Genomic DNA, 25,378 nt, shown 5'->3' with positions numbered 1-25,378 from the left:
GAGATTGACGTTTAAGAAAATGCATTAAACCTCTGGTCACAATAGCCTTTATTTTCTTGATAAATTGATTATGGCACACCGTTGAATGGCATCCATCGAACAGGGTAAAGTTCTTTAACCAGGAACAAGAATATTGAAAATGAAGGTGTGATCCACTTTTTCTTCAGGTGCTGTCAATGGCTATGTGGTCCACTCAGGGGCAGTGAGGAGGGAGCCCACTGGACTAGTTGACTAGATACTGGAATCGCAGGAGAGAACTGGGCTTGGCCTGAGTGGACTTTTGTAATTCACACTGTGATAAAGCTTTAAGACCTCTGAATTATCCCAACACCTTGCACCTCTGGGGACCATCTTAGACGCTCCAGTTTAAAATTAATGTGCTTAACATATATAAAAAAAAGCATCTTCAAATAAATAAGCATTATAACTTGCTATCATCCAGGTGCTATTTACAAATCAAAGAGCAAAGGCAACAGCAGGAAATAAAATCCGGCAGAGGTCCGACAGAGTCTCCAGTTCAAGTGTCCCTAGTTCTGGGCTGGCCAGTGAACCGATATCCATGTCCATCTTTGGTAGACACCAGCATCTGTTTAAATTATTCAGGTTGGCAGCTTGGAAGCATGAACATAAAAAGGGGTGGGCATTAAAGTGGAAGGAAAGGGTCAGTCCCCAGTTGTCGTTTATCAGGCGGGAGAAGACAGCAAAGAGCAAAACACAATAGAACCTCCAAATCCAAACGTGCACTGGGTCGGCCCCCGAGAGCGGACCCCTTTGGCCCAAACGGGGCGCCCCAAGCTGGGGGCCCCAGGCGGGCTCATTGTTACTCCTATCATCGCCAAACTCATTTTGGGAGGAGCTTCTCCTCTGAGCCGGAAAATGAGCAACAGTGACAATAAATCAAGATGATATGAGACAACTGTTACTTGGTAATGAATCCTTTAATGTTTTACATTATTTTGTGTGGTACAATCATTCCTTGTGCTTTTTTTAAATTTGGAGATCCGAGAGAAAACAGCCTTTTTGTTGCAGTGCTCACCTCTAATGATCACTTCTTTCTTCTGGAGGATTTCTTCCCCTGTGTATATGTTCCTAGCTCGGCAGGCATAGGTGCCTGAGTCTTCTAGGGAGGCATTCTTGATGACAAGGTTGAATGTCATGGAGTGCTCTTTCATGACAGGTGTCTTTTGCTTGCTGATGCTCTGTTGCGTGGTCTGGTTGTTCACTGTCCGCAGCAAAATCCAGGTAATGTCTCTGTACAAGAACTTGCTCACCGTGCAAGACAGCTTCAGGTCCTCTCCTTCCGCAGGCATTTTGTCCAAGCTCACCTGAAATCCATGGGGCACATCTGGAAAATAAGAACAAAGGACTTGAGTTCATCAGAAAATCAGTGTCTCAACCTGAGACCGTATCACATCACAAGATAGTCAAGGATCTTAAGAACTGTCCCTGCACAAATGGTCTCAGCATCAGCATTACAAGGATGGTATTTATCTTTTTTTTTTTTTTTTTTTAAGGGAACTGATCAGATGTGGCAGGTAGGAACCAACTCAATTTGCTCCATCAAAGTGAGGCAGGAAATGCAAAATAGGACGTTCTTAGGAGGGTATGTTTATTTACCAAACATTGCTTAGTGGGATGCTTTTTTATAACTTGGGATGATAATCCATTGCTCTATCATGTACAGAACTCCTCCTGGCAAGTGGGCAAGATAGTGAAGGGATCTAAGAGGAGTTTGTGCTAGAAAAGAAACCACAGGTGCTTTGATAGGCAAATTTACTTAACTAAGTTGTGAAGGAGACAGGAAGTCCCAGGCTGGAGCTAGGAGACTCCAGTCAACACTTTAATCCTACACTTTGAACTGATAGCATCCTTCCCTAGCTGGGCTGGCCCACATTCCTCTGCTCTTTGCTGGTACCAAGGGGCCAAAGGGAGCCAGCTATCCTGCTCAGGTACCCATTTATGGTGATTGTTCTACTTAGGGGATTCCCTGATAGCTCAGTTGGTAAAGAATCCGCCTGCAATGCAGGAGACCCTGGTTCAGTTCCTGGGTTGGGAAGATCCGCTGGAGAAGAGATAGGCTACCCACTCCAGTATTCTTGGGCTTCCCTGAGGGCTCAGCTGGTAAAGGATCTGCCTGCAATGTGGGAGACCTGGCTTCGATCCTTGGGTTGGGAAGATCCCCTGGAGAAGGGAAAGGCTACCCACTCCAGTATTCTGGCCTGGAGAATACCATGGACTGTATAGTCCATGGGGTCGCAAAGAGTTGGACACAACTAGGCGACTTTCACTTCACTTTGGTCATCACTCCACTTCTACTTAACATAAAAGAGCAAGAGTTCTTCTGAAAATGCGGACAAGTAATTTGGGAAAGTTGCCAGAGTGCAGAGAGTTGGGGGCAGATGGTTTCTAAATCAGACTTGCTCTCAAAAACATACTAAGGGACTTCTTTGGTTCCCCAGTGGCTCAGACTGCCTGCAACACAAGGAGACGCGAGTTCGATCCCTGGGACGGGAAGATCCCCTGGAGAAGGGAATGGCAACCCATTCCAGTGTTCTTGCCTGGAGAATCCCATGGACAGGGGAACCTCACGAGCTTCAGCCCATGGGGTTGCAAAGAGTCGGACACGAAAGAGCAATTAACACACACATTGGTGGCCCAGGGGTTAAGACACTTCCACTGCAGGGGGGGTGGGCTGGATCCCTAGTAGGAGAGCTAAGATCCTGTATGCCAAGGTAGGTTAAAAAAAAAAACCCAAAGAAAAATTCTTGAACCAAATACACATACAATATATCCACTTAAAGAAAACAATATTACACAGTTTCCTAAAGGGACTACATCATTAAAAGGTATTTTCTCCAGCGACGATTCCCAGCGAACCTTCATTTCCATCCTCTTGTCCCCTCTAGCCACACCTCACAGCTTCCCTCCTCAGCTTTCTTAACCTGGACCATCATTTGGCTTCTACGCTGACAGTTCCTTCATCTCCTTTTGACCATCTCACCAGACAACTTTAGAAAATCATTGGTTCCTGGCCCTGAACTGGCCTGCTCTCAAAACCTTTCCATTGCTTGTGACTAGCGGCATATCTGCACTTGAGCAAAGAATTGTCGCCAACATTTCACAAAGAACTTTGAAGATGAAAAGCACTATGTTATGCTATTATTATTATTATCCTTTGCACACAAAGCTATAAAGAAACCTTTAAACCTTAAGGGGACAATAGTCCAAAATTAGATATCATATCAACTCTTTCCTAAATCTCACTTTGCTTGTTTTTCTGATTTTTCTGGGCTTTGGCTTTATTATAAAGTGTCACGACTGAAGAAATGCCAAAGTATTCATCTGAAACCTGGGAGCCAGGATGGGGGTAGCAGTGGTTTATGAAGCCGTCAATGAAGGGAGAGAGAGGAGGCACCATAGGTTTGTCTGCTTTTAAAACAAAAAAAACCTAAGAATTTGCCAGAAGAGGCAGAAGCAGCTGACAGTCCTTTTTTTTTTTTTTTAAACATAACAATAAGGTGTCAGAAATAGCCCCTTGAATTCAGCATCTTTTTATATTTGGGACACTTTCCCAGCCATCAGCCATCAACTTTTATACACATACCAGGACCGAAGTCTCATGCCCTGGTTGTGATCCACTCATTTCTCAAAAGACGGCGAGCGTCCATTTACCAAGTCTCATCCTTGTGGTTAGGACCCAAGAGGGCCAAAGTAACACCATTGAGATCATGTCGAGAGTTTCTATTTACTTTAGTGATTTGAAACTTCCTGTGGAAATAGCTCACAGGTTTCCTGATGGAAGATTTTGTTTATCTTTGCCAAGCACCACCAGGAATCTCAAAATAAAATGCATTTAGTGACATTGGGAAGCCAGGGAGATAAGGCCGGGCTGTTCCTGTTTGAGCCTCAGTAATTGCTAACACACCCACAGTCATGCTGAGTGCCAGCAAAACAGCAAAAACACACACACAGGAAGAGAGAAGCACCAAGGCAGCTTTCAGGTCTGTTTCTCAGGCGAGAGACCCTGTGGAGAGGCTGGTTTGGTTTATGCTGTCAGACAGTGCTTAGAAATGATCTATTTCTCAGGACAGCCCCTCTGCTGTTCTTTTTTGACACATGGGAGATGGTAAATAAGATGTCCTAAACTAGTTAATGAATCCAGAGGGATTTCTCCCCTTAATTCATGTCAAGTTTTTTTCAGCCTGAGTACAAAAACAGACCTAAGAAAGCAGGTCTGCCTTCTGACTCTCAAAGTGAAAACAAGCAGTCTTGCCACACGTAAGGATCTGTAGTGGGATCAGTCCAGTTAGCAGCAGAACCAACTCATACTCATGCATCTGATACATGATCACATCCATGGCGTCTTAGGAGATGGCATGGAGAAGACTCACCTTTGCTCAGAACAGACATTCTACCCAGGGTTAGATGACAGAGGACTGTATTTACAAAGGTGCACACTTGGGGCTGGCCATTTTGACTTGATTGGATCAAACCAGTGAATGAAGTTCATGACAAGAGAGAAGTATAGAAGTTAAAAGGATGAAAGGTGTCTGCTCCTTTTGCAGGTGGCAATAGGAAAGACTTGACTTCTACTGGAGAACAGAAATAGCATTCACCATTTAATGAGTGGTGACTGGAAAGGTTTGTGTGTTTTAATTAGATACTATGGTGTTTTTTGTTTATAGACTGCTGAAAGGTTCTGATTTTATTTTTATTTTTAATTGGGGCATGGTTGCTTTGCAATATTGTGTTTCTGCTGTACAACAAAGTGAATCAGCTATAGGTATACATCTATCCTCTCCCTCTTGGACCTCCCTCCCAGTCCCTCCCCATCCCATCCCTCTAGTGAATGGCAAAAGTGTGGAGAAGAAACCATGAAGGAGTTAATGGCCACAGTGAACCAGTCGTCATTAGTTTGGAAGGCAACTCTGTTGTTGTACTTTAAGGAGGGGCCAACCTTGATTGAAATGAGGATCAGTAGGAAGAAATATCAATAACCTCAGATATGCAGATGACACCACCCTTATGGCAGAAAGTGAAGAGGAACTCAAAGCCTCTTGATGAAAGTGAAAGAGGAGAGTGAAAAAGTTGGCTTAAAGCTCATCATTCACAAAATGAAGATCATGGCATCTGGTCCTATCATTTCACAGCAAATAGATGGGGAAATAGTGGAAACAGTGTCAGACTTTATTTTGGGGGGCTCCAAAATCACTGCAGATGGTGATTGCAGCCATGAAATTAAAAGATGCTTATTCCTTGGAAGGAAAGTTATGACCAACCTAGAGAGCATATTCAAAAGCAGAGATATTACTTTGCCAACAAAGGTCTGTCTAGTCAAGGCTATGGTTTTTCCAGTGGTCATGTATGGATGTGAGAGTTGGACTGTAAAGAAAGCTGAGCACTGAAGAATTGATGCTCTTGAACTGTGGTGTTGGAAAAGACTCTTGAGAGTCCCTTGGACTGCAAGGAGATCCAACCAGTCCATTCTAAAGGAGATCGGTCCTGGGTGTTCTTTGGAAGGAATGATGCTAAAGCTGAAACTCCAGTACTTTGGCCACCTCATGCAAAGAGTTGACTCATTGAAAAAGACTCTGATGCTGGGAGAGATTGGGGGCAGGAGGAGAAGGGGACAACAGAGGATGAGATGGCTGCGACTGAGGATGAGATGGCTGGATGGCATCACCGACTCAATGGACGTGAGTCTGAGTGAACTCCGGGAGTTGGTGATGGACAGGGAGGCCTGGCAAGCTGCGATTCATGGGGTTGCAAAGAGTCAGACACGACTGAGCAACTGAACTGAAAGATCCAGATCTAGGTCTTGATTTCAAGCAGTTAAATTTTAGGCAGCTCTTTTAAAGCATGAGCTGCACTAGGTCAAATATAAACACTGAACAAATATACACTCATTCTTCAGGAAATAGTCATGGAAGGTGCAACATTCCTAAGAGTATTTAGCCTCATCTCTAGGCTTTCCTCATGGTTCAAGTTGGTAAAGAATCCGCCTGCCCATGCAGGTGTCTCAGGTTTGATCTCTGGGTTGGAAAGATCCCCTGGAGAAGGAAATGGCACCCCACTCCAGTATTCTTGCCTGGAAAATTCCATGGACAGAGGAGCCTGGCAGGCTACAGACCATGGGATTGCAAGCGTTGGACACGACTTAGCAACTAAACCATCCAGTGAGACTAAATCTCACAACAGAGATTTGAGTAAGAAAGAGAGAATTGTTTTAGAAGTAATGAACATCAGTAATGTTCAGTTACCAGTAAAAACTATAATTTTTCAAAGCTGGGAGCAAAGAATTTAGGAGAATGATATGCCAGACAATGGGGACTTGATCGTTATGAATTTGTACTCAGTTTTAAGATTAAAGCTCTTAAACTTCTAGAGGAAAGATGTTGTGAGCTTCCAGTCAGGTATATTGGAATAGAATCCCCATCACTCCTTTCCATGGATGAGCCTTGGGATCTAGAAAAGGTTTCAAGTGCTCCACGGTTATAAAGTGGATCATGTGGTAGGGAGAAGGTGAAGGGTGAGTTCTGTCTGGGTTCAGCAGGGGGTCTGCTCTGTCAGCTGGGGTCCTTTCAGCAGCAGTGCTGGGCACAGATGTAGGCTGGAGCCATGCAGAACTCAGGGGGATGTGTGGGCTGGATTTTGATGCTGGATGTTGAGCACGGATGAACCTTCCCTGGGGACGCTGATCAATGAGGGAATGAGAGGAGCTCCCCTCAGTCAGGGCATCCTCTCCCAGTACTGCCTGTGGACCCAGGCACAGGGCTCTCTGTTCTGGCTGTACCCCTCCCCACAGTGGAGGGGCCAAGCGGGGTCCTGGAATTCCCTGGAAGATGATCCCAAGCCTGCTTCCAGACGGTCTCAGGCCTCTTCCCCCTCCTGAGGTCAGACTGTTGGGCGGTCTGCACACTTGGGGGGCTCAGGGAGACTGTCTTGGAGAGGGGAAACAGAGTTTGGAGGTGTGGCTGGGGAGACCATCCCCAGGGCCCACAGCCCCTTGCGGTAGGGACAGAGCCAAGTAATGCTGGCTGGCCAGGGGTGGGCTCCTCCTGCACCTCCAGCACTACCACACGCCCCTCCTAGCAGACCCAGAATTCTCGATTTGCACCTGACTTTCAGGTCATCATGAAAGCATATTTGTCCACCAGAGGCCAAAATATATCTACCAGCTTATCTGCATGGTTTAGAACTTGCAGGTGGTTAGATGTATAGTTTGTGGGCCTCTCTGTTGGTCTTCTTGCCTTGATTCTGAAGATGCCAAGGCAAGAATGTTCTCTTCTTTCAACTGATTTAAATTCTAGGCCCCTCAGGATGTCCTCTCAGGTCCAGGATCACCCAAGTTCTGCTTCCTTTTCAGGGGCTTGGAGCAACCCTGTACAATACAGGACCACCTGTGGCTTCCGAGCTTTGAAAATGTGGCCAGTGGGACTGGGCTGAATTTCATTCGATTTTATTTCGATTCTAGTTTTAAAAACCAAAGCAGTGTAACATTTTTAAAAATACTGAAGACATGTTAAAATGATAGATTTGGGATCTGTTGGGTTTAATAAAATGGACTTTTTTCTTTTTACTTCAAAAAATGGCTACTAGAAAATGTTAAATCACACATGTGACTTTTATATTTCTGTTGGTGGCATTGACTTACCATTGGTAAATTCATTGGTCATGTTAGTTCTGCTCATTCATCTTTTATTAAAAAAAAATTATGTCTTTATTTTTGGCTGTGCTGGGTCTTTGCTGCTGGTCAGACTTTTCTCTAGTTTCAGAGAGCGGGGGCTGCTTTCTAGTTGTGGTGCAACCTCGTTGTAGTGGCTTCTCTCGTGGAACACGGGCTCGAGGGCATGTGGGTTTCAGCAGTTGCGGCCCCCAGGCTCTAGAGCGCAGGGTCTGTAGTTCTGGTGCATGGGCTGGCTTGCCCCATGACACATGGAATCTTCCCAGATCAGGGATCGAACCTGTGTCCCCTGCATTGGTTGGTGAATTCTTTACCACTATGCCACCAGGGAAGCCCTGCTCATTGCTTTTGATACTAGAATATAAGACAACATTTCTTCTTTGTGTCTGTGGTGTTCAGCCTGTCTTCCTAATAAGACAGGGCCTCCTTGCTGTCCCTTGGAGAGCTCAACACAGAGCTGACCTGTACTAACAGCTGCTGCTCATTAAACTTGAACAAACGTACTGAACATTCAGCACAGAAAAGGAATGGGTTGATCTTTTATACTCTAAATCATACAGATAGTGGCTGTGGACTTGGAGAGTCGTGTCTGACTCTCTGTGACCCCATGGACTGTAGCCCACCAGGCTTCTCTTGTCTATGGAGTTTTCTAGGCAAGAATACTGGAGTGGGTTGCCATTTCCTCCTCCAGAAGGGTGAGCTTGTTTCTCCCGAAATAAAAAGGACAACACAAACCTTTGAGCTTCATTAGTTCAAATCATCTGAGATTGCTTTGAGCATCAGTATGTGCAAAACAGCTATCTGAATCCTCTAAATAAAGGCCTTTCCCTACTTGGAATGAATGCAAAGATGATTTTGTCTCCACTTCTCCAGTACTGACTGGATAGGGACTGGCTTAGTTTTCAGAGGCTCTGCTGGGTGCCTCTCCACCTCTCTAAATCCCACTTGCTCATCCAGAAAACACAGGGTTATCATACCGAATAGCCCCAAGGGCCTCTTCTGGCTCTGACATCCTGTGGGAGCCCACCGAGGGACGTCTCCCACAGCACCGCTCTGTCGGCTAACTTGCCAACGGCTCCCTGTGTGCTGGTAACGCCTACTTTTCATGAAATCGGACCGACCTACCTATTTCTTTCGGGAGGACTCAAGGTAATGGCGGCAGCCTGCCCCAGACAGCATGAAGTCTCCAGGGAACTGGCCAACTGCCCAGGTTTCCTCAGAAAATTGGGGGAGCGTGGAGCCAGGCAATTGTTTTATGCTGTGAGCTGCTGACTTCCTTCCTGTACCATGCTGGGATACAGGGAGTGCCACTTGTGTGCCTTGCAAGTTTTAAGATTTGCAGACGCCATCATATTTCAAGTTAAAATTTCTGAAATGCTACTGAAAAATAGCACACGAATAACCTTCAGCCAAGCTCAGTTTCAGATGTCTTTAGGAGAGCCTCATTTCTCAAAAAGTTGAAATTCCGTTGTGAGATGCTTGCTGTATAGCAGAAATTAACACAGTAGTGTAAATCAATGATATTTCAGTTTAAAAAAAGCTGTGAAACAATTCACCTCTTGGGTGACAAAAATGTCATCACTCATAGTGTAAATGGTTTCCTTGACTTTTCCTGCACCACCACTGTGTGCCAGGCCCTGTGCTGGGGACTCTGGGATGTTTAAAAATGAGCATGACAAGGGACTTCCATGGGAATCCAGTGGTCAAGACTCTGCACTTTCAATACAGGAGGTGAGGGTTTGATCCCAGTCAGGGAACTAAGATCCCATATGTCTCACAGCCAAAAAACCAAAATGTAAAACAACAGAAGCAATATTGTAACAAATTCAATAAAGACTTAAAAAAAAAAAAAGGTCCACATTTAAAAAAAAAAAGACAAGATCCCAGTTTCACAATCCAGCCTGGGAAGATGTCCACGAATAGCTCTAAAAGAGAATTCAGGGAAGTAACTCTTCAAGAGACCCACTGATATTGTAGAAGACGATTCCTGAGAGCAAGGATGAAGGTACTCAAGAGTTGAACAATTCTACGGAATTTTTTTAAAAATAAAAATCACTCAAGTGCATTAAAAGCAGACAAGGTTAGAAGAGATACTGAGGTCACTGGGCTGTCTTCCTAAGTGCAGGGCGTGTGTCTTACCTGTGATGTAAAAGTTCACGTTTCTTTCCACAGTCCCGACTTTATTGGCAGCCATGCAAGTGTAGATTCCAGAAATTCTAGCGTCAGCCACAACCAAGGTACTAGCCATCTGCAAAAGAGGCAGTTTTAGCAACGGGACAGAGAATCCTCGGACACCCCCAAGATGCTTCTGAGGGGGACGTGATTCGGCCACCCCGTGGCCTCGACACAAATGGGACTGCACGCGTGCTGGTTACCAGGATCCCTGCAGCCCAGAAAGGGTGGAAAAACAACAGGAAAACAGGTCCTCAGGAGACCGGGGGCTATGACATCCGACTTGTATGTGGGCTTCAGGCTTATTTACCTCGCGCTGCTGGCGTAACAATTACAGACCTGAAGCCCATATGCGGCACGGCACGTCCTACCCTAAGAGGTGGTCAGCGCCACGCTGGCCAGAGGGGAGCCTGTCCCTTCTCTTTTGTCTGGATGACTTGTGATCATGAACACGGCTTGCTAACAGGAGCCTTCCTCACACGGGCGTGTTAAGTGAGCAAGGACAGAGGAGAAAGTCTGGCTGAACCATTGCTTTTCTGAAACGTGGTGTTGCAGCCCCGACGTCCCAGGGGGAAGAGTGGACGCTTCCTAAGACCCCTGCATGTGTTTGTAAATTATTGGGTTGGCCAGAAGTTTCATTTGGGTTTTTCCTGATGGTATAGAAAACCCAAATGAAATTTTTGGCCAACCTAATACTTAATTTCTCAGTCTGTTCATTCCTATTCTAGAAAATGAAGATATAAGTGATGAATGCATACCACAATATCATTTCACTAGATTTTAGCGCTGCTGTTTGGTGAGTGTGCCCCTAAAGAAACATGAGTCAAAAATGGGTAAACTTGAAAGCACTTTCCAAACCGTGACATCACAAAAAGTCATGCCTCAAAAAAAAAAAAAAAAAAGTAGTGAAACACCAACTTATATGGCTTAAGGATTTGCACTGCTGTCTTCAGGATAAAAATTAGTAGTATGAAATGCATTGTTGAGAATTTAAAAATTTAACCTGACCTTGCAAAAAAGTAACACATACTATATATGAAACAGTGAGACAGCTAGTAAGTTTTTCATATTTAAAATTACAAAAAAGTTTGATCCAGTTACTTATTGATCATTGCAGCCTATCTCTAGGGCACAAAGGTCTGGTCACAGGCTCTGACACTGTAGACAGAACTGGTGCTTTCAGACTAACGGGGTGTCCTGGCTGGAGCAAAATGATCCAGTCACTCACAGGCTAAAGGGATATAAAGGCTGAACTGTGACAGTAGACTTTTTTTTCTAATAATTAAAATAAAATATTATTGGAGTATAATTGCCTTACAATGTTCTATTAGTTTCTGCTGTACAGCAATGTGAATTGACATTGGGCTTTCTAAGATGATAACACAAAGTCTACAAAGGGTTTAACAATTTTACAAGTTGTTCAGTCAAATGGTAGGTATTTTACCCGTGTTCTCATATTCCTTCCAATAAATTAAAGTATGTCTGTCTTTCATCTACAGGTCAGGAAGACTAAAAACTATATTCCTAGTTTTTTTTAGCCAGCAACTCTATTGCTCCAAATTCCTTGTAATTGTCACTGTGGTACAGTCAATATTTCATGATGATTTCATGATCTGTTTGTTGGATCTGTTTAATTACATCTACTCATATGTCCTCTGTGTATTGTTGAGATTCTGGGAAATGAAAATGTTTGCAGTTTGTGGCATGTTCACTCAATTTAGCAGATGTGTATATATGTGTTAAGTCACTCAGCCATGTCCAACTCTTTGCGACCTTATAGACTGCAGTCTGCCAGGCTCCTCTGTCCGTGGGATTCTGCAGGTGAGAATACTAGAGTGGGTTGCCATGCCCTCCTCCAGGGGATCTTCCTGATAACTGATTATTTAAGGCACTGCCCAAATATTATAAGGGAGACAGAGGGGAATAAGAACACGACCCTTATTCTTAACTTGAAGGACTACTTGAAGGTAACAGAGAAGAATGTCCCTACTTGAAGATCAAGTATATATACTATACTATTCTCTCTTTCACAGAGAAATACTCGCATGAAGGCAAATAACCAGTGGAGAGAGAATGAGAGCTCGAATGCCTCTTTCTCTATTTGATTATCATTCTAAGAGGTGGGACATAAAAAAATTCTGGATGGCAATTTCTTTATAATTGTTGCACCCACCACTTCAGAGTCACAGAGGAAAAAGCAGCTGGAAGAGGAGCTTGTAGATGAGAGGTGGGAGGATCAGAGAGATCACTGAGTAAGAGTCTGATTGCCAATCTTCTTGGGAGACGTGCTCACGTGCTTGGGGCAGAGGCAGATGAAGAACAGGCTCAGAGCCCTCACAGCCCCTCTGCTGTTTGTCTCTCGGCTCGAGCACGGACTTCCTGGTGAAGTTAGGGCTCCAGTGTTGATCCGAATGGGCCTCAATAGAACCTTGTTTAGATCTCAGATGTATTGCTGGTCGATAAATAAGTGAACACCTCATTGCTGTTTGGCTAGAACCTTTGAAATTATGAACAGCAATTACCTGAATCTGAAAGTTGCATTTGGGTTTCTATTAAAATTACTCTGATTTCGCTGAACTCAGGCCAGCTGAGAACCTGGAGTTTACAGCGAGGGCACGCGTCAGTTCAGAGGTGTGCACCTGCCCTGTTTAAGGCCTGGGCAGGAACCTGGGGATAGCTGTGGCCATTTTACAAGACTCCCAGTAGCTCAGAACTTCTATATAACCAGAGCACAAAACTGAGGTCCATAGAAGGGAAATGAATGAATTCAGGTCACACCAGGTACCCTAGAGATAAGGGATGCATTTGAGTCTCTCACTTTGCCCGAATAACCTCTTCCAAAACAGACTCCTCACCCACAGTCAAGCCTGCCCCAGAACTCACCTCTCCCAAGTGCCTATGAAAATTGATCTAGAGAATGACATCGATGGAGTTTACATTATTTCTTTGTTTCTGGGTAGCTTTATGTAGCTCTTGCCGTGTGCCAGACAGTGTGGGAAGCATTTACCTTATTTAACGCTCCCTGTAGCTTAAGAACATGGGTGTATTACCTGATCTACAGAAGGGGCAACTGAGCTTACAGAGGTTAAGCGATTTGCTCAAATTATGCCCAGGTTTGTCAGACTCCAGTGCCTAAGCTCTTAATCTACACAAAACCGCTTGTTGGCCTAAAACTCTTTAAATTTCACAGCACAGATCTGGTGGTAGAGTTCTGTCTACTCTTTGAATTGGATTTCCCCTGGAAAATACCTCCTTTAACAAGCAGATATGGGTCCCTACAAGCTCAATACTACTCGGTACAGAAATACTAGTTTCTTTTAGCATTTTATACAAGTTGCAAGCTATTTTTCCAATGGATAAAGTGTTATATGGTTTGAAAATATGATTTATAATGGACAAATTATAAGAAAATTTTACTTTTTTATTTTAAAATATTTACTTATTTGGCTGTACTGGGTCTTATTCGTGGCACATGGGATCTTAGTTACAAACGATCTAGTTTCCCTGACCAGGGATCAAACCTGGACCCCCTGTATTGGGAGAAAAATTTAAAATAAGATACAACTTATATCATGTGAGTAACTTTATTCAAAATTATCTGATTTCTTGATGACCTATTTTTCTAGAGTATATTTTTAAAGTTGTACATTAGCAAATATCAACTTTGTAGTTAAAAAGAGGAAGTATTTCAAACTCAAGAATTTGAGTCATAGCATCTATTTGAAATGATCATATTTCAAAAGGTACACCAAAAGAAATTCTCAAGGCTGTCTGCTTGCCTTTGTTCTAGAATTAGTTTCCATTTGTCACAGCTTTTTGAGTTCTGAACCCACACTTTGCCTCTATTTGCTCTTGGAGGACCACAGGATTAAGATATTAGAAACACGCTCTTAAAGTCCATTCTCTGGATTCTTCTGTGTGACCCAGGAACACTGCTGAAGATTGTCGTCAGGCTCCGTCAATTTGGAATTTATTCATACTCTTTCCTTCCTTCCCTTCTGCTAAGTATTAGTGATTCACTACTTCAATGCGTTTGAACCTCACGGAACAGAATGGATGGGATGATGTGTAATTCAGTCTAATTTCCAGCACTTGCTTTTAAAAAAAAATCTATATATGGAACAGTGATTTTAATCTTGGGATGTTTCTAATACAGTTTCCTTTGAAGTATTTCATAGAGAAATAAAAGCAGATATGTAAAGGTCAGGGAAGAATCTAAAATTATCCTAGGGTGGCACATCTGAGCCAACTGATGGGAAAATAGGACGTGAGAATTTGACAAAGCTGGGGAGTGTGTAGGGGGTGGAGCCCACACTGTGATTCTGAGATGAGGCATTCGGGCTTCTGTCATGGACGTGTCTCCTACGGCATACACATTTCTCAATGAAATCTCAAAATGATTTCAATGGAAATGTTGCTGAGACATTAAGTTGTCACAATCCTCCAGCCTCACAGAATCAATGCTGTAAGACGCATTTCCGGTCTGTTTTCCCCTAACACCAGGTTCCTTCTACTTCCTGCTCCAACTCTACAAACCAACAGTCTGGCAACTCTGGGGAAACAATACCCAAGCTCCTCGTGTGCCATTAGCAACTCCAACTGATGACTCACTTTTCATAAATCTGGGCCAAAACTTGGCCATAAGGAAACTGAATTTTATTGTCTTGTGCACCCTTCCTTGGGTTAAACAAAACAAAAAACACAACAGAAAGGGGAAAGAAAGCAAGTCCTTGAAATCCGGCAGGTGCTTGAATAGGACCTCATTCACTGATGGCTGAAGCGGGGTACTGGATATGCTGACTACATGACTGTGGGGAAACGTATTGGTGTGTTCTAAGCTGGGACTTTCATTTGCTTTCTTAACATGTACAGAAAAGAAAGGCAGTTTTAATTGTAAAGGAAAGACTATGCAAAGAATTCTGAGACAGCAAAACTTCCATCTGTCATCTGAAAGGTTGATGTTTTTCACAGACACACAAGGATACATCAATAGACACTAAAAGCCAAACTAAGAAATTCTTCTAAAGGTAAGATGTGAAATTAATAACTCCCTTAAAATCTCATGTGTTACTGTTACTAATAGGATGTGTGTGGGTTTTGTGCATGTGTATACTTTGTTAAGGAATATAAAAGTTTTTTTCAATGCAAACTATTTTAACAAGTAGTCTTCATTTGGGCTTCCCAGGTGGTGCTAGTGGTAAAGAACCCACCTGACAATGCGGGACATGTAAGGGACACGGGTTCAATCCCTGGGTCGGGAAGATCCCCTAGAGGAGGGCATGGTAACCCACTCCAGCATTCTTGCTTGGAGAATCCCATGGACAGAGGAGGCTGGTAGGGTACAGTCCATGGGGTTGCACAGAGCTGGACATGACTGAGCAACTTAGCAGCAACGGCAGTCTTCATTTGTTGTTGCTGTTTAGTTACTAAGTCATGTTCGGCCATTTCTTCCTCTGGGAGTCTTCCTGACCCAGGGATTGAGCCAGGATCTCCTGCAATGGCAGGTGGGTTCCTTACCGATGAGCCACCTGCAAAGCCCAATATAGTCTTGATAGCATATGTTCAGTATCTGGAGGATTGCATTAAGGCACATATGACAATCATTTTGATAATGGGCAAATGAGATAGGTCAGATGTTAGGAGCTCTGTTTTTTCCTGGAAGGGAGAACTCAGGTTCAGAGAGCTGAACTGATTTGCAGTGGGTTATATATAATAGGAAGAACTGAGCTTAACCATGAATCCTGCCCCCAGGTTGGATGACTCCAGAGCCAACTGTGTCTGGTGGTCTCTGTTTAAAGCCTCAGTATAACTACCCTCCTTTGAACTGCAAGGAGATCAAACCAGTCAATCCTAAAGGAAATCAGTCCTGAATATTCATTGGAAGGACTGATGCTAAAGCTCCAATACTTTGGCCACCTGATGCAAAGAGCTGACTCACTGGAAAAGACCCTGATCAAAGATTGAAGGCAGGAGGAGAAGGGGATGACAGAGAATGAGATGGTTGGATGGCATCACCAACTTGACGGACATGAGTTTGAGCAAGCTACGGGAGCTGGGGATGGACTGAGGAGCCTGGCATGCTGCAGTTCGTGGGGCCGCAAAGAGTCGGACACCACTGTGCGCCTGAACGGAACTGACAGTTACAGAATTATGAGAGAATGCATTTGTTTAGAGCACACTGGAAGAAATCAGGGAAGACTATCTCACCCAGATTTTGCTCCTCCACCTCCATCCTTTTTCACAGGCGTTCTGTATGGAGGCAAGTGGATACTTCATGGTTTCAGCCTAATCAGAAACCTGACCTAGTCTTTTCATTTTCTATCATATATATTTTGTGGATAGAATACCAAAACCAGACTAGAAGTTCCTTTGAGATTAAGATCGTAATTTGTGCTTTAATATCCAGTGGTTCACAGTACAAGCACCTGATAGGGTCAAGAAAAGGCAAAATGATTCAACACTGTCAATGGCATCTTGGAATTTTCTAGTACTTTGTGACAACTAACTTGCTCTCCGTTCCGAGGCAATTTCCTGTTTAAAAAAAGTAGTGTCACTTGAGTTAAACTTTCCAGTTTACAGAATTTCCTCTTTTCTAAGAATTTCATTATATGGCTCTGTCATCAATCGCTACACATCACGGAATATTTTAAACTACAGTTCATTTGTATTCAAGAAAAAGACGTATAAACCACCTACAGCTACTGCAGTGGTTAGCAAAACTCTTCCTGAGTCCTTGACAAGTGATTGCGGATGTTATTGTGTGAGCCATCAGCATCTTAACAAATTTCTGTATTGGTTTAATTGTCAGAGCCCTGGGTCTTGGCAAAGGAAGACTTTGGTTTGAGTTTCTCATAAGCTACTATTATGCTGTGACTTTGAGTTAATCATCTTATCGCCTTAGTTTTTCTTATCTTTAAAATGGAGATAACCACTTGGACCTGCCAAAGAGTGATATTGACATGAGCGTATGTCAAAAAGTTTTCCATAATGAAGAACTCGGATGTTATTTGTTATTTTGAAGTCCTGCAGGGACAATGATGCCATCTACTTTGTTGCTTTGAAATGCAAAGAATATAGCTGAACAGATAGCAGTAGCATGTATAATTGCTTTACATATATTTCTAGTCTTTTGACAACAGCCTTTCTGACCAGTGTGAGGTGATAAATATCTCACAGTGGTTTTGACTTGCATTTCTTAGGTCAGGATATCTGATTCACTGTGGGTTTGTATATCCCAACTAAGGCTTTGCCAGTGCAGGAACAGAGGAGAAAAACAAGATATTTTGTGAAAGGGAAGCATTCCATCTTAGCCTAAAGTTTGGTAGTAGCTTTTGCTTACTGACATCCCACTTCAGTTATGTCAGTGACTCTCCATGTTGGCTAAGCTAGCATCTCTCAAGGAACTTTTGTACATCCTGGGCTCCATGCTGAAGATTCACATGGAATAGTAATTGGTGGAGCAGTATAATATACTACGAACAAAACTAGTGGAGGTGGTGGAATTCCAGTTGAGCTGTTTCAAATCCTGAAAGATGATGCTGTGAAAGTGCTGCACTCAATATGCCAGCAAATTTGGAAAACTCAGCAGTGGCCACAGGACTGGAAAAGGGCAGTTTTCATTCCAATCTCTAAGAAAGGCAATGCCAAAGAATGCTCAAACTACCGCACAGTTGCACTCATCTCACACGCTAGTAAAGTAATGCTCAAAATTCTCCAAGCCAGGCTTCAGCAATACGTGAACTGTGAACTTCCAGATGTTCAAGCTGGATTTAGAAAAGACAGAGGAACCAGAGATCAAACTGCCGACATCTGCTGGATCATGGAAAAAGCAAGAGAGTTCCAGAAGAACATCTATTTCTGCTTTATTGACTATGCCAAAGCCTTTGACTGTGTGGATCACAATAAACTGGAAAATTCTGAAAGAGATGGGAATACTAGACCACCTGACCTGCCTCTTGAGAAACCTATATGCAGGTCAGGAAGCAACAGTTAGAACTGGACATGGAACAACAGACTGGTTCCAAATAGGAAAAGGAGTACATCAAGGCTGTATACTGTCACCCTGCTTATTTAACTTATATGCAGAGTACATCATGAGAAACGCTGGGCTGGAGGAAGCACAAGCTGGAATCAAGATTGCCGGGAGAAATATCAATAACCTCAGATATGGAGATGACACCACCCTTATGGCAGAAAGTGAAGAGGAACTAAAAAGCCTCTTGATGAAAGTGAAAGAAGAGAGTGAAAAAGTTGGCTTAAAGCTCAACATTCAGAAAACGAAGACCATGGCATCTGGTCCCATCACTTCATGGCAAATAGATGGGAAAACAGTAGAAACAGTGTCAGACTTTATTTTTTTGGGCTCCAAAATCACTGCAGATGGTGACTGCAGCCATGAAATTAAAAGACGCTTACTCCTTGGAAAGAAAGTTATGACCAACCTAGATAGCATATTCAAAAGCAGAGACATTACTTTGCCAACAAAGATCCATCTAGTCAAGGCTATGGTTTTTCCAGTAGTCATGTACGGATGTGAGAGTTGGACTATGAAGAAAGCTGAGTGCCGAAGAATTGATGCTTTTGAACTGTGGTGTTGGAGAAGACTCTTGGGAGTCCCTTGGACTGCAAGGAGATCCAACCAGTCCATTCTATAGGAGATCAGTCTTGGGTGTTCTTTGGAAGGAATGATGCTAAAGCTGAAACTCCAGTAGTCTGGCCACCTCACGCAAAGAGTTGACTCATTGGAAAAGACTCTGATGTTGGGAGGGATCGGGGGCAGGAGGAGAAGGGGATGACAGAGGATGAGATGGCTGGATGGCATCACCAACTCGATGGACATGGGTTTGAGTGAACTCTGGGAGTTGGTGATGGACAAGGGAGGCCTGGCAAGCTGCAATTCATGGGGTCACAAAGAGTCAGACATGACTGAGCGACTGAACTGAACTGATGTGTATTATATAGTGTAAGAATAGACTACTATGCAGCCAGGGTCCAGAACCATGGACGGGGGCCAGTCTCATGTTCAAGAGGAATCAGGACAAGGACTTGTTTCTCGGTGACTGGTGGTCATTTGGGGGGACGCCACAGTCTGAGTCACCTCAGTGCATCTCTCCATGAAGACACACTGTCTTTCTTCTCTCCGAATTTTTGTGTGAGCATTTGAATTTCTTCTGACCCTAATAAACCCATAACTAGGAAATGAGTGTGCACTTTTAGAATAAATATCCCCACGCTTATTCTGGTAAACAGTACCTTATTCTTTCCTTCTATCATTGCCGTGCGCTGAGTGAGGCTCTCAATTTTGTTTCCTACAGTGCTGTCAGGATCCAGGATAAAGGCCTCTTCATTAGTGGAACAAGAGTCATACCTGTTTTTTTAAAAAAGGAAGTCATCACTATATTGCTTTGCAGCATGGTCCAGCCCATGGTGGCTGGTGATGTGAAAACCATTAAGCCCTCAGATAATAAAATCACACATTTTCTTATTTTCCTTAGATTCCAACCCCATCCCCACCAGCATCCATCCTCAAAACTTAAAATAGCAGACAGATTTTGCCTTATCTCCAAAAAAAAAAAAAAAGACCACCAATGTGTCTTCATACATACTTCCTGTTCTAAATGTTAAATACTAAATAAAAATGCATAAGTTCAACAATCTAATGTCTAGATTTCAATTAGTTCCTAGTGGAGAAAACATGCAAACACAGGAGAAAAAAAGTTATGTTAATGAATGGAAACCTTAAGGAAATAACAGCATTTCACATCTATAAAAGGCTGGCATTTAATGAGAATATTCCGTTATACAGCTAATTTTTTCCAGGGCTAATTAAGTGTATATGGAAACATACATCATGGAGCAGTTATTAGTCTATTTCTTTTCAAGTTTGGGAGTATCATGGCAAGTTCTTTAAACTCTCAGGCAGGCCTCAAGTGTTTAATTATAAAATACGTGTGTTAAAGATTTTTTAAAGTACATGAAATCTCTCTCTTAATACTTAAATACTTGAGTATATGCTCAGTCTCTCAGCCGTGTTCCACTCTTTGCGACCCTGTGGACTGTAGCCCGCCAGGCTCCTTGTCCATGGGATTCTGCAGGCAAGAATATTGGAGTGAGTTGCCATTTCCTTCTCCGGGGGATCTTCCTGACACAGGGATCCAACCCACATCTTGAGTCTTCCGCACTGGCAGGCGGATTCTTTACCACTGTGCCTCCTGGGAAGCCCAGCTAGTAGAGTCCCAGGTAGTTTGATGAGATTCCAACCTTCACCTGAAAGTCAGCATGTTCTTTCAAACATGGTATAATCAGCAGGTTCCTATCCATTTACTATCCAAATCATCAGCGTAAATATCTACTAATTTATGTCTCTTTGTCTCTATTTCATTATCTCTGTGATGTCTCTTCTAATTTAAGGTTTTGTTTTTCTTTCTCTAGTTGCTTTAGGAGTAAGGTTAGGTTGTTTGCGATTTTTCTTGTTTTCCTGAGGTAAGACTGTATTGCTGTAAAGTTTCCTCTTAGAACTGCTTTTGCTCCATCCCACTGGTTTGGGACCATTGTTTTCGTTGTCACTTGGATCATTTAGTATGTTTCATGTATTGTAGGTTCTCCGTGAATAAAAAAATCCAACCAACCAAAAAAGACCCTTATGTCCACTCTGACCCAGGCAGTGCAGTAGCATTTCAACCCGCCTATCCCCAAGCCAACACCCGTGGTGTCGCTGCCAGACCAGACCCCTGAGCACTTTGGGTTTTAGTGGGATCTTTGTTGCTTCAAAAGCTTCAACAGCTGTACTGCAGAAAGCCCAGGTTTCCATAACTGACAACCAAGGCCACCCAAAGTCCACTCCCTACCTGCCTTTCTGATCTTACCCCTGCAGACACCCTCCTCCCGGGCAAACTGCGGTTTGGTTCAGCTCCTTCAAAGAACACCTGAGTCCTCTACTTCCCCTAGCTCTGTGACCATTTTCTCCTCTGAAAAATGAGAAGACAATGATATCTGCCCCATTAATCTCATGGGATCATACAAACATTAAATGACTTAAATTACTTGGGGAGGTTTTGTCAATGAAAGCCACCTAGAAAACCTGGGAACTAGTCTTCCTGTCTCGGGGTGTACACACCTGACTCCTTCATCTTCGCTCACCAGTTACCAGGGCCTCGACACCCCCTCACCACCCACAACCCGGTCTCCTGCAAGCTCACGACCAGAAGCCCTGGGTGAGCCTGAGGATGGACCACCCTACTTTGTGCCGTGACCCCTATCTGCATGCCCTGCCCAGAGCCCAGCATGGCACTGCCCCGTCTGATGAGTGCAGGTGCTAAGTGGACACTGCAGGTGATCTGCTTTCTACCACTTATGACAAAATGAACATCATCTCCTTTATAGTAGCCTTTTGAGATTTAAATATGGATTTTATTGGGGACATGATGCAAATATACAAAGAGCTATTTTCTGTGCCTCTAAATGAATGAATGAATGAATAATCTGTAGACTCCTGAGGTGTATGTTTCTCTGACAGCCTGGGGAGCTTAGGAGCCGAGTGTGGGTAGGAACTGGCGTGAGTGCCTGCAGCCCCCGCGCCACCTTGGCTGCTTCCTGGTGGCCTTATGAATTGATGCTGTTCATTTCTCCATCCCTCTCCTGAATGCAGTCTTTCCTCCTATCTCCCAGCCTAATGAGTGAGGCAAGGAAGTGGTTATTGTCATGATTACTTGCACTGTGAACTCTCCAGGGAAACAAGTCAGATTCCTTTCTTCTGGTTTCGAATCTGCGGTGAGCAGACTCTGTACATGGATTGGGCAGATTCAGGAGATTCTCAAACCAGGAGGGAGTGTAAAGCCCCATTTCCAGAAAGAATGAGTGGTTGGTTTTAAGTCATTGCTGCCCTTGGCTACTTATGTGAGAAGAAAGAGGATGAAATTAGTGAGAGAAAGGGTGAGAGAGAAGGAACTGTGATGAACAAGTTCTGTAATTATTCCTCTCTGGTGCTGGAGCTGAGAAAGGACTCAGTATGTGAAACTGGTGCATCTTCCAGGGTGGTCTCCCCTCCTGGGGGGCATGCTGCCCCTTAATGCCGCGCCCCATCCCCCCAAACATTCATCACATTCTAAGTGTGCATTCAGTGCTTCCGGCAGCTGCAAGGGACACGGACCGCCTCCATGTGATTGCCCTGTCTCCACAGTCACACCAGGGCCACGCATGTAACTGGCGCCCCACAAGCCTCTGTAAACATATGGCATGAGGCACTGATGTGTGGCTTGTACTAAGAGTTTTTGTTGGTTTTAAGTGTTTACTATCTCCAATCATATAGATGACTAGAGCCATAGTGTCAATATAATAAGCCCCCATACACCCATTACCCACACTTAATAATTATCCAAGTTTGCCACAGCTCTTTCATTTGTCCCCTTATTTCTTTTTATTTTTCCTTTTGAGAGATATTGTAAAGTGAATCCCAGACAGCATGTCATGTGAGCCCCACATATGTTAGTGCCTGTCTAAAAATTATGCACCTTTCCCAATATAACAACAACGCTATGATCCTATCTAATAGAATTAGCCATAATTCCATGGTGTTGTTTGTACCAGGCCCAAGTATCAGATTTCTCCAAATGTTTTTCAAATGACTGTTTTTATAGTTAGAGTATAAGATTTAAAATAAAAAGGAATTCATAAGGACTGACTATTCCTTAAGGAACTTCTGTGATTTTAAAAACCATTTTGTTTTGGAGTATAGCTGATTAACAATGTTGTGACAGTTTCAGGAGGATAGGGAAGGGACTCAGTCATACCTATTCTCCCCTAAACTCTGCTCTCATCCAGGCTCCCACATAATATTGAGCAGAGTTCCATGTGCTATACACTAGGTCCTTGCTGCTTACCCATTTTAAATATAGCTGTGTGTACATGGCCATCCCAAACTCCCTAACTGTCCCTTCCCCCATCCTTCCCCCCAGCAATCATATTTGTTCTCTAAGTCTGTGACTCTGTATCTGTTTTGTAAATACATTCATTTGTATCATTTCTGTGATTTTTGAGTAACTGTTCCCTATGATCAGGTAAAATAAGTGAATATTTTAACTTATTGACTAGCGGAGGAAACTGGACCAAAGAAAATTATATGCTTTCTCCTTTACTTGAAATATGCTAATGATAAAGTGTCAAAGCCATATATCATTTTGCCCTATTTTTTATAACATGTTTACTGTTTGCTCTCAGATCTTTCACACACACAGGGTACATATATGGGTTTATATAATGTGTGTGTGTGTAACATGGATATGGGGGGTTGTCATGTGTATGCCTGTACTGGATATGTGTGTATGTACTGACACTGTGACATGGAAGAGCTGAAGTTCTCTTGCATCTGAGAGAGAAACTTATGATTTCATTCTTTTCTCCTCAAAGAAGTAAAGAAGATAAAGGAGGCCTTAGAGGTCTTAATTTCATACTCTCGGTCATCGGGAAATGTAAAGAAATACATTAGGGTAAAGCAAGAGGAGGCATTTCCCCAAGGGAAGCACAATCAGCTGCAGGGGCTCACTGGGGCTGCCAGGCTCCTCCCCACCCACCCACCCTCCCTCCACCCCACCCACCCCACCCCTCTAGGACAGCGCCCGTCAGCACAAGCCCTGGCATGGAAATGACAGGCTAGACTTGCTGCAAGGTCCTCCAGATGAAAAAAGGGCATACTCTGTGGCTATTTTCCATACTGGGGACTGTGATTTTTTCCTCTTTGTCACTGGAACCTTAAAAATAGAATGTCTTTCTGAGGCTGACTGTGTAACACAGCACTTGAAACAAGAGGTTGGGGGGAGGAGGGGTCTGCCTGAGACTTAAGAATACATCAAGCTCTTAAGGAAGTAGATTGTGCCATGTTTGAAGATGCAAAGATAATCGCTGTGCTGGGAACCGTCTTGAGGGGGGAGGAAGCCGAACAACAAGAGGAAAGCGGCGTTCGCTCCTGATTTCGCACAGGAAGCCCTCCGCACCTCCTGCCAAAGGGAGATAAGAAAGCTCCCAGGCACATTCTGGACAAGGCCACCGTTATCAGCTCCAGCTCCACGCTGTCCTCCCCGAGCCCCAAGCCCCCTGTCCCTTTCCTAATGAGCTTCAGGACTCCGACCTCTATTTGCATACAGCATGCCAAGTACAATAGCGTGGAGGTATTTATAACCATCCACAGGAAAAAAAAAATTTCCGGGGTAAGAGTGTACTCCACGTCGATTGCCCTGGAGCTGAAACAAATTAGTTTTGGACTAGAGACTGATGTAAATAAATTAAAAGAAAGCAGCCAATTATGGATCCAACACATGGAGAAGGGACCTTCCAAGGGGCACGTCCGTCTCTCTGCCTCCCAAGGAGGAGAGGTCTGAAGGGCTCTCTGGTCTGGTCCAAGTGACCAGGCGGCTTTGCTTGACACAGAGTAGGGAAACACCACCTACACCTACGCAGATGACCTTACTGACCTACATGCTCTGGGTTTGTTCCTGTGGTGCTGACAGATTCTCCCTGCACACTCAGAAGCATTTGGCTCCTTTGCGACCTAAGACAGAAGCCACCTTTCTCACAGAGAAAGGCAAAGCCAACAATGGGATCCAACCTGCAATACTGGCAATTTTGACTGCTGGTCCCGACAGGCAGTCAAATGGGCTGTTATAATTACCATAGATCCTATGCAGTATCACAGTCTACTCTAATAAGGATTATATTTTCTACATGCTAAGTAATTTCTCCTGTGATTCATATACACTACTGCATTGATCTCCACAACATCCTGAAAAGTAGGAACTCTTATCCCCCCATTGAATGGATGAGGAAATTGAGGGTTAAGGAGGTTAAGTAAATTACCCACTAAATTACCTACTAAAGAGCTAGTAGGGCTTCCCAGGTGGCGCTAGTGGTAAAGAACCAGGCTGCCAATGCAGGAGACAAAAGATTCAGTTTCTATCCCTGGGCTGGGAAGATCCCCTGGAGGAGGGCATGGCAACCCACTCCAGCATTCTTGCCTGGAGAATCCCATGGACAGAGGAGCCTGGTGGGTGCAGTCCATAAGGTTGCAAAGAGTCAGACACGACTGAAGCAACTTAGCATGCATGCACAAAGAGCTAGTAAGCGGCAGAGGCAGACTTTGTAATCGGTTCTTACTCCAGAATCAGCGCGTTTAACCTGTGTGCCACATGTAACATGTCCATGTTCTATCATCATCTAAAAAGAAACTATTATACTTCAGTGTTTCTTTGCATCCCGGAAGGAAAGACTTCTCAAATAATCACTACACATACACCATAACTGTGTTGGGGACTGGATGTCTTTTTTTTTTTTTTTTTAGCCCTTTTGGTATTAATAACCCAGTCAACTGCTTTTCCCAAGATTTGACAAACAGCTCTCATGATACACTACTGAAATGTACTGTGTGTCCACCGTGCACGTGGTCTGCAATGACAGTCTACGTTCCATTAGGCACCCCCTGATTTCTGACCTCAGGTCTGTTCACCTTTATAGATCCATCACAGGAAATTCAGT

At 43.7% G+C, this 25,378-nt stretch overlaps 1 protein-coding gene across 2 annotated transcripts in view; it reads right to left on the bottom strand.

Annotated features, from left to right (window-relative positions):
- The window catches only part of FLT1 (fms related receptor tyrosine kinase 1), a 205,945-nt gene that overhangs the window by 85,510 nt on the left and 95,057 nt on the right, over positions 1-25,378 (bottom strand). For both annotated transcript variants that reach the window (XM_040266732.1, XM_040266731.1), the window contains exons 11-13: positions 19,109-19,223; positions 9,824-9,932; positions 1,037-1,345 (exon numbers count right to left, since the gene is read on the bottom strand). In XM_040266732.1, the coding sequence (XP_040122666.1) occupies positions 1,037-1,345; positions 9,824-9,932; positions 19,109-19,223 (533 nt within the window). The remainder of the gene's footprint in view (positions 1-1,036; positions 1,346-9,823; positions 9,933-19,108; positions 19,224-25,378) is intronic.

The sequence above is a fragment of the Oryx dammah genome, unplaced genomic scaffold, assembly GCF_014754425.2.
Source record: "Oryx dammah isolate SB20612 unplaced genomic scaffold, SCBI_Odam_1.1 HiC_scaffold_24, whole genome shotgun sequence".
NCBI lineage: Eukaryota > Metazoa > Chordata > Mammalia > Artiodactyla > Bovidae > Oryx > Oryx dammah.
This window is presented reverse-complemented; position numbering and strand designations above follow the sequence as displayed.